Here is a 10,181-nt window from a genome sequence, read left to right on the forward strand (position 1 = left end):
ACTTCCGCCACACAAAGCGATCCCAAACCCGACAGAGTAACTGGGGCCGGCTAGGAGAATTCGCCCCTTCTCTCTGCATCGCGTACCCGTGCCCCGCACTGCCCTGCTCGGGGAGCCAGGGCGTTGGCATGACGGCGCCAAGGTTTATTTGTAAAAGGGCCGAGCACGCAATTCCCGCGTGCCCAGAGGAGGGACCCCGCAGGCCCCAGCTGCTCCCCTCCCGCTGAGGGTGCCGAGGGCATCCGTGCACACCCACGCCGCCCCAGGCTGATCCCACCCCTTCCCCTCGCCGGACAGAGCTCTCCAAAAGCTGCCAAACCGAAGGGGGCGCGGGGAGAAACCTTTATTATGGTGTGTTTCTCGTTCAGCGCTTACAGCGGAGAGGAAGTTAGTCGAATTTTCCACGTTCCTGTGTTACAACAAGTTAGCAACGTGCCTCTCCACGTTTCCCTCTCCTCCCCTTCCAGGCACCCCGGGCGATGATTTTTGCATACAGGAGTGCTGTCAGGAGGTACAGCCAGCTGGCAGAGGGCACAGGAACTCACATTTGTCAGCCACACCGACTGTCAAGGCAGTAATAAGTCAAGCTGGTGGAGAGGGGTGAGCCCAGGGTGCGGAGGAGGGCCTCTGACCTGACAGCAGGTACACGTCCGACAGTATTCTGCATCGCAGTGTGGAGATGTACAGCTCAATTCTGCCCTCATTTTTGTTGCAAGGATAAAGATGGAGAAATATCTGCCCATGAAAGAGCCAAAAGCTTTTTGATGCAGAGGTGGAGTGTTTTGGTTTTTTTAATTTTGCATTAAGTGGAAGTGCACAAAGACAATGAGATCAGACAAAACCTGGATTTTTACATGTAGTCAAGTCAGTGTCCCAATGGCTCTGTGACAAACCATAAAATACCCATTGGAGCAACTAGACAGTGTTATACCAACATTTAAAAACACACCGTAGTACTAGAGATACTTAGGGAGAGGACAAACCATGATCTAGCTGGAGGGAGGGTAGAGACAGATCTTCCTCCTTTCTAGACAAAGGGAGTCAGAATCCTTCAACTGGGGAAAATTTGCTTTTTTTACTGTTTTTAATAAAAGATGCCAGCTAGTCCTGGGACGTGCAGTGCTCCAGGGGAGCAGAGTGAAGTTACACAAAATCGAGACTACAGGTGTGCCAACAAAGCCAGCCCTAACAGGAAGGGGCTCAGGCACATTGCCAATTCGCTGAAAGAAATCACAGCCCATCATGTGGGGAATGTGCCAAGTGGCAGTGAATTCCAGAAAAGGAGCTTCCACTTCTAGATTGACACAGAAGTGAACATCAGTTGCCATCAGGCCACACAATGCTATCCAGCTTGGCTTTGGCCTTGACAATGAACTCCTCAGAGACATCAACAAGTGGAAGCCGTGGAGGTCCCATGGGAATGCCAGAAACAAAAGTCATTACGGCTTTAGTCTGTGCAACACCAAAACCTGGGCAGACAAAAGCAAAATCAGGTAATTTAGAGTTCATTTCACTTAAGGCAGTCTCTGTACTTAAGGTGTCCATAAAAGCAGCAGCATAGAGTTCCTGTATGATCCAGCATAAGCCAGGCTTGAAGCACTTCTCAGAAGTGAGAACAGTGTAACTAAGAAGAGATGTTCATACTTGCAGACAGAAAAGACATTATAGTAAAAATTACACCTATTACATTTATTTATATATTATACCATCATTGCTTCCCTCCTAAAGACACCAAGCAGAGTATTTTCTTAGACACACACTTTACAAACTATTATGTCAGTTTTTCAGATACACAGGGCTGTGTTTGTGTTCCTTCCTCCTTGCCAAAAATGTATTGCTATGCAGCCCTACCAACAGAAAAGATGCTGTGAGTCCTCTATACGTAACCCAAGGAAAAACAGGGCAACTTCAAATTTACCTTCACCGGTAGGCTGAGCTATCCCAGACAATTCATCACCCCAGCAACCCAATCTTTGCAGCCTTGTAGCTACCTCCCAGTGTAGACTCACATAAAGTAAAGCCCTGGGATTAGTACCTTCCTACCAACACGTGACAATGACACTGGGTACCGGCTTAAAACACCATGGGAAACTTCAGAAGGCCTCTCTGTCCATGGCTCAAGGCTCCTTATGTACTTCAGGAAATTGAGTGTTTCCCACTTTATTTATACAGCTAAATAATGATGCATTTCCTCTCACTTTTAACCCAATAAATGCAGTCAAGCACCAAAGCTCAGCTAGATTCCTTGGGGCTTGCAAACATATGGCAAAAATATAGCAAAACAGTTCTCTTCATTAAGTGAAAATCATTAAATGCCTGAGTCAATCTCCCTACGCTACTCTGACTTAGTTGGTTTTAATTTTGATTTCATTTTGTTTCTAAAAATCCTTCCATTTTCAAATGCTTTAGCCTTGTACAGCCTTGGACAGAGTTACTACTGAATTATAGCAAGGCAGAAAAGACAAGTATCAGAGCTGTTTTCCTACTGGAGCACCACCATCTCAGAAAAATTACTCTGGAAACAAAGCTAGAAAAGAGCTTTTGGAGACAGAACAAAAAAGACAACCCCCAGAAACAGTCAGGACAAGAAGAGTCACAGCTTTAAATCTGTGAAATTTCACAGAAGAAGGAAGGAAATGAGAGTGGAAGCTGACAGGGATGCTTGGTCAGCTTGATGAGGTCCCAGCTGCCACTAACTCTGAAAACATTTTCTCACTGCAAAATCTTTCAGGAAGGAAGTTCTGAGGTACAGCAACATGAGTGTTTCTGGAGCACCAACTCTGCATTTTTAGATGTAACACGGGAAACAAGCTGTGTAGGCCTTACCTAGTTTGATGACAAAGTTGAGGAATTCCCCAGTGAGAAACTAGAAAAGACAGACAGCAGGTTATTAACTCCTTCAAATTTTAAGATGTAAAAGCACCTAGGGCTATTAGGATATTTACATCTTATACAATTGTCGCACAGCTTTGAAAAAAGCCCTTGGCCATCTGGACAGTCGATGGGAAATACTAGTTGAATCCAATTGGAATAGGGGAAGGAGGGAGATATGGATAGAAGAATACCATCACTCCCTCTCAGTCTATCACTGGTGTTAAAGCTGTCCCTCACTGCAGTCTGAGAACTGATGTGTCTCGTGCCAGTCTAAAGGTTTACAAATCTGAATATTCACTGCCTAGAGAAGAGACTTCCTAGAGCAGATCATCTTTCTGATGTCTTTTAGACTTTCATCCTGCAGTCACTTCTCTTTTAATAAAAAAAAAGGATGTCTCAAATGTCCCATAAAAACATTGGGTATAAATTGTATACTGATGGCTCAGAACTCCTCACAAATCTTCAAGCTGCCCAAGACCCAGAGGGGTCAAGGCAAAGCTTCTTTGGGATGGCTTTCTGCCCTACATCATGACCAGAATATTCCCAGTCAAGGGGCTTGGCCATTGTGGGCTTGCTTGTTCAAGGAGAAAGGTCAGGCCACCGCTTACTTTGCATAGATGAGATTAGAGAGTTGCAGGACAAGTAAGGCAGATCTTGGTTAAAAGTCAGTAAGGACTGGTCAAAAAGGTGAGGAAAGATGAATAACAAGCAGGGGAGCAGAGCTAAAAGAAGTTTAATAAAGCTACCTCAGGGAATGGATGCCAAAACCACACAGCAGCCCCATTAAGCTAGAAGAGAAAGAAGGCTGCTAGAAGAGACAGTACAGATACCGTACCTGATACTTCCGCGCTAACGCAAGGTCTGGCTTTGCGAAGGCTTGCAACATCAGATTGGTTTTCTGGCCCAAATAGTTGTACGTACTGCCAAAAAGAACCAAACCCGAACCAGAATCAGTAAATGCAAAGCGGGAGCTTAGGACCACTGAAACAGAAGACATAGCCACAGGCTTTCTCTGCTGACGTTGTAAGAATGCCATTATTACGACAGAGATTCATGCAATCTATGTGAGGTTTATACTGCCAGGCATGTGAAGCATGCCAAGCCCTACAGAAGAGTTTAGAGAGCAGATTTCTCTTCCCAGTTCTTTTCAAATGGAAGTGCTTTGCAAAAATAAATAAAAAAAAACAATTAGACAACACAGAAAGTCAATCTCCCAATTATTTGTTCATTTAATGGATCATCTACTGAAGAACACAGATATCACACAGTAATTCATCTAAGCAGCTTGGTATGAGGGGCAGAAGACAAATCAGAAATAAAACTCAGCCGAGTCCTTTTCCTTACTGACTTTTCATGTGAACTAAGGCAAACGATTTTAACCTCTTTGGGTTTTGGTTCCTTACCCATATAATGAAGATAAAAGGGATTCCCTACTTCGAAAAGTTGTTGTGAGGATAAAGAAATATATTATTATCATAAATCAGCTTACAGACTGCAGCAATAATCACCCAAACCACCATACTCCAAAATCCCAGATCACATGACTGTCCCATCTCCAGCCCTGGAGCTAGCCTGTCGGTCTGCTTCTACTGCACAGCCCTACCCTGCAAAATCCTCCCTCCCCGTGCCAGAAGACAGCGAGAGAAATACTGTGTAAATAGGGGAAGATACAACAGTAAGGTGTGCATGTCTAGGGGAAGGAGTCCGAGCCATACTAACCTTCCAACTGCTCCATCTGCCCCTACTGCCAGTGCACTCAAGAGTTGCTAGTTTTGGGGGGAGGGGGAGAAAAGAAAACATTTTTACTTCATGTAGTAAAAGAAAAAAAGAAAAAAAAAAGTGGTGGTGGGAGGGAGCAGCAAAACTACCTGGCACTGAAAGTCCAGGGTTACTTTTTTCCCCCCAAGGCTGAAGCAAGAGAATGCCACAGAAGAAATAATTTTTAAGAGGAGCCTCTTACCTCATCCACACCATAAAGAAACGCAAACTGTTCTCTCTCATTCTTGTTTATACACTGCGCAAGGTCCAAGAGGTCCGTGCTGCTGAACTTCACACCCTGGAAGGTGGGGATCCGCTCCTTTATTCCATCCAACAGCTCTTCAACACGAACTGCGCAGAACAGCAATCTCATATGAAGAAACACACCCCTGTTCTGGGAGATTTCCCTGTCTTGTCCCCAGGACAGAGACTGACTGTTGTACAAGTTACTCGTTTTTGGCCTAAGTATAGCTCTAAAACAACCAGTAAGACAACTTCAGTGTGATTATTTCCCAGAGTTATACAAAAGACATCTTTCTGCCCTCTTTGAAGCATTCCTTTTACCAGATTAGAAGGGAGAAACCCTGCAGAAGTGAAAGTTTAGGAATGAACTGGCAGCAACACATTTAAGAATAAACACAAATGCATGCATACAGAAACACCACACAGCCTGCTGTCTAGAGCCACTAACCGAAGATCTGTATTCTATTCTTCATTCCTCTGCTAAATAGTTAAGACTTGGGAAAACACTGTGGTTTCATAAGTAATTTACTAGCAAACATGACTAGGCAGTCAGGGTACACCAAGAGAGATAGTGGTAACTACCCTGCATGCAATGGGATCCAACTATGGTTATCCAAGGCAACCACCCATCCTGGCCCACACCAACTGCGAAGCCACGGTCGGCATCGTTTCCATCCCAGTTCTTCAGTACACATAAACTGAATTTTTTCAGTGACGAGGAATTCAATTTATTTTTCCAGTCTTGGATTCACCTCCCAGCTTTGGAAAAGATCCTTTCCACTACAGCTTGCTTGTGACAGGAGTACAGACCACATACTACTGGTAGACTAATCACACCAGCACTGGGATTACTCAGGTTGCTGTGAGCCTACGGGTTCAGAGGGAGCTGACTAAGCAGTACTTACTCTTCACACCCGTTACAGGAGGGATGTGGTAGTAATAAAATGGAACCGCAGGGGCTTCCGATGCGACCTTCTGTAAAAAAGCAATCAGCTCATCTGGAAGGAAACAATCAAGTACGCCCGTAAGAGAAGGAAACTGCGTAGTGAAAGACAGCTCAGATTCACAGCGGCCAGGGAGAGGCCATCTACAGCCTGCATACCATACACAGCCACATACACATCATAAAGATTAAATGCAACAAAATTCAGCAGGTGATCTTGGGGAAGGCTATACGATATTTATTTTAAACCAAACCAATTTCAGTAACTCTTACTCATTCTCTTACAGAAATAACTCATGCATGTTCTTACACATGCAAACCTCAAGACCTGTATGCCAAAGTGGTCTCACCAGCATCACTTGTGCGCAACAGAGGTCAAGGCATCAAGTTCACATTCACATCCCTGGGGTATTGCTCGATGGTGATGATGAACAGATCTTAGGACAACTTTTTCATACCATTGTAGGAATCAAATTGTCATTATGGTTGACATTCTTCCTGACGGTCTTCTTCAAGGCATCCTTCATAAATCTTAGGCAGTCTTCCCACTGGCACAGCAGGAAGAGCAGCATGCTGAAACCTCACTGCCATCCTGCTACTATCAACAGAGGTTTTCTGCTATCTTTTTGTGCTGTTCCTCTGTGCTTATCAGTTTGATTGGCAGCGATTGTGCCATTGGTTGCCAATACCTGCCATTCTGACAATCCATTCCGGTCTCTTCTGGTGTTTCACATGAACATTTCCATTCATAATTCATTCAAATTTTAACATTTCTGTTACAAACCTCCACTTCATGTGGTTCTTTTATTTATGTTCATTATATTAAAAGCAAAACGCTCAATTCCTAAGTTCTGAGGTAACCCTAAGTGAACAGAACCAAATGTGACCAGGCCCGTAACAAGAGGTGTGCCTGTGTGTCAGCAGTTTATCAACTTGGTCAGTGGGCAGCAAGGGTCGGCATGGAACCAACTGCTTCCTGCTGTGGCCCAGATCAAGCAGGAACTCCATACTATCTATTCACAAGACAGACTAGTTAACTACTCTTGCCATGGGCCACTCTTCTTTTTACAAGAGGCTAACAAAGTACATGCCAGAAGGCATCCTTCCCACTTCTTACTGGGAGAATCCCGATATCTCCCATCTTTCAAAAAATGCTTCTTCTAGGTTTTGCTTTTGCATGGCACCAGACATGACAGGCGTGCAAATACTATCACAAGAATACTTTTCAAAGAAAGAAGAGGGCATTAACCTTTATCCATGATAAAGGTTTGGAGGGCAATATTAAAGGGCATCAGCAATTACATCGACTCACCTTTGTTTGTGGGTTTGAAGAAGAAGGGGGCTATTACAGCAATACCATTAGCACCTATGGATGCTGCGTGTCTTGCCTATAAAAGAATGGAAAGTAGGTACATCTGATTTGTATTTACCGCACACACAGGGAAAAAGAATCATATCTAATACACACCAGCTCTTGGGACTCTGGCAGACTTAGTGCTCCCACATGAATGATCACGTGATCCAGTCTGCACAAAAACAAATTCAAAAGGTTTGGGAAGGTTTCAGTGATAGTGAAAAATATCAGTCTGACTCATTTCAGACCAGGGAACCTGAGAAGAACAACTTCACAGAGCCGTAAAAACTAAACCTAAAAGGGATTTGAACCTGCATGTTGACCTGACGAGCAGACGCACGGGGAAAATGCTGACAGTGGCAAGCAACTGGTGGAGGCAAAAAGAAAACACATTTTCAGATACGACTCGTACATGACTCCTTGCTGTTGTATCCGCAAGGCTGTCAGGAGGGACAGATTTTAGCATTTTATTAGGAAGTTAAAATTAAAATTTAAAGATTTAAGGGGAAGCTGGGAAAAAGAAAGGATATCAAAGCATATCTTTGCTTTCTAAACCTATTGTTCTGCAGAACTACCAGTAGAGTTCAACCTCAGAGCAACACCTTTGACTGCTTGTCTGCTCCTGCCAGGTTCCAGTCCATCAGTCCCATTTCTGGTTTCTCCTTTATATCTGTACAGACTGTAAGCCTTCACACAAGTTTATTTCTCCTCACTATCCTTCTCACCCAAACACCTCCTCCTCTCCACATCCTCTGACACACCAACCAAGAAGGCAGCAGTGGTGAGTGCTACAAGACTAAGACAGATATGAGAAATGGCTAATGGACTTGCAATTGCATACAGAGCTGCAGATCTGGGTTGAATTCCTTCTTCTGCCACTGACTTTGCACCTTTAGGGAAGTACCGAACCACCATACACCTCAGCTTCCCCCATACCAAATCATTTAATGTATTACAAGTTTTAGAAATGCTTAAAGGGCATAAATAAGCAGATTGTTCTTTACTTTCATTTCTTCTCAAGAATAAGCAAAAGGGCACAGCCCTTTTTTTTCCTCCCAGAGCAATTTTTGTCCATCCATGACCCCCCACACACCGTGTACCAAAGACAAGCACTCTTACAAGCTCTCTAAGCAGCAGGAGCAGTGACAAAACCAGACTTCTATGATGAAGGAGCTGGGGAACAAAGCCCATCAAGAAAACATTCCCCAAAAAAAACCCACCAGCAGATGTGGCTTTGCAATCAGTCAGGCATGCCTATATTGTACCACGAGATCTGGAATTCCCCAGTTCACTCTCAGCTACTCACTTGTCTTTTCCTTGGCAAATCCATTCTTCTGCCAACTGCTTCCTTTCCTGGATGTTAAGGGACAGTCCTTCTCCTGTTGTGCCATTCACTGTTTCAACACAACACACTTACTGAGGCCTGGCCTACACAAATTAGTTTTACTGAAGAACCAGCACTTTTAATGATATTAAACAGAAATATTTCTTCCCCGACTCATTTTAAGATGGCAATGGTCCACACCAGCATCTGCATAGGGACTGCAGTGTTATCATCACTAAATGCTTGTGTGGGAAACCTGGGTGTTTCCCAGCGGTGGGAGGGAGGAGACACAACCAGCTGCTGAAACTGGGAAACTGCCCACCCCCCTACTCCCCAGCAGACACTACCTCCTGCCCTGAGCAGGGTGAGGCAGGCTATGACAAGTGCACAGAGGGATGCCCCGCAAGCCCGCCAGTGACTGTCTATCCCCCATGCCTAGGGAACCGCCTGACCTGAAACCTGGTGTCCCTGTCATGAGTTGAACCATGTGTGCTGCCTAGGCTAAAGCATCCCTAGAAAACAACGGATGTCAGTATGTTTGGTCACAATCAACAGATGAGAATGAGACAGCTGATGTCACTGCCACACTCTGCTCTGCATCTTGGCACTCTTTTGCCTGAAGTTTTGAACCAAAATCTTATCACTGACATCAGCTTACTTAACTATTCCAGGCTGTGAATGAAGGTTTACAGATTATGTATTCCTCACCCAGCCATCCCTGCTGCCCTCGCAGCAGTCCCCGAGGCAGAGGCAAAGCAGAGAGGTGGGAACAGTGACCACCTCGGTATCACCCAGGTCTCCTAAAGAAGCCCATTTGGCTTTGATGAGCCCACTGAATTCCCTGGACTACTGAGCTGATGTTTTTTGATCAGATCATTGTATCTTGCCCACACAAAGGGGAGAATCATTCAGAGTCTTTTCTGCCAACACAGCATTATCTATTGATCTCTGGAAATGTCACTGTATGAAGGCAACACTTATTTAACCCACGCAGAAATGAGGTGTAGGCAAAAGCAGATGCCTCAAGTATTGCTTACACTCTTCCCAGCAATGAATATAAACGTCTAGGATGATCCCACATGTAGTCCCTCCCTCTACAGCTCTTGTCAGGCAAGATACCACAGGATTGCCATCCAGGGAAAAGGGTGTGACACAGTTTCTGTCCAAAAAAAACACTTACCAAAGACATTCTTCACGTTCTGCTTGCTTACCAGATAATCCACATATTGACGAATCACTGAAAGGTTAATTTGTCTGAAATGAAAAGAACCGCAGCAACCTTAGGAACCTCAGCAACCATAAGTCTCCACCCACATATAACTTAGAGATGAAGAAAGCAAAAAAATACATGTTTTTGAAGACTTGCATATGTGCACATAAAAATTACCCCAAAGTACGACACCCTCAACATGTGTTTAACTTTTCAGGTAACAGTTCAGCTCCGAATAATTTCTTCCAGTTTCTCTTCCTCCTGACAAGTAGTTCACTGTTCCAACCTTTTATCTCAATTGGTAACCACTGAAGACTTGTCAGAGCAAGGACTTTCTTTTGAGAGATACGAGAGAACTGGACTCATGCAAAACATTTGATGCTGTCCCGCACAACATCCTTGTCTCTAAATTGGAGAGGCATTGATTTGATGAGTGAACCACCCGGTGGGTAAGGTCACACTCAGAGAGTGGTGG

At 44.4% G+C, this 10,181-nt stretch overlaps 1 protein-coding gene across 1 annotated transcript; it reads right to left on the reverse strand.

Annotated features, from left to right (window-relative positions):
* Positions 1-1,230: 1,230 nt before the first annotated feature.
* NPL (N-acetylneuraminate pyruvate lyase (dihydrodipicolinate synthase)) lies at positions 1,231-9,750 on the reverse strand (the record flags this gene model as incomplete). The annotated part of the gene is given in 10 exon segments (XM_010149185.1): positions 1,231-1,469; positions 2,827-2,866; positions 3,710-3,794; positions 4,594-4,640; positions 4,835-4,983; positions 5,781-5,873; positions 7,131-7,206; positions 7,287-7,344; positions 8,479-8,566; positions 9,677-9,750. Coding segments are annotated over 10 exon segments (949 nt in total), but the record flags the coding sequence as incomplete, so codon positions are not given.
* Positions 9,751-10,181: the final 431 nt, after the last annotated feature.

The sequence above is a fragment of the Eurypyga helias genome, unplaced genomic scaffold, assembly GCF_000690775.1.
Source record: "Eurypyga helias isolate BGI_N326 unplaced genomic scaffold, ASM69077v1 scaffold52203, whole genome shotgun sequence".
Classification (NCBI taxonomy): domain Eukaryota; kingdom Metazoa; phylum Chordata; class Aves; order Eurypygiformes; family Eurypygidae; genus Eurypyga; species Eurypyga helias.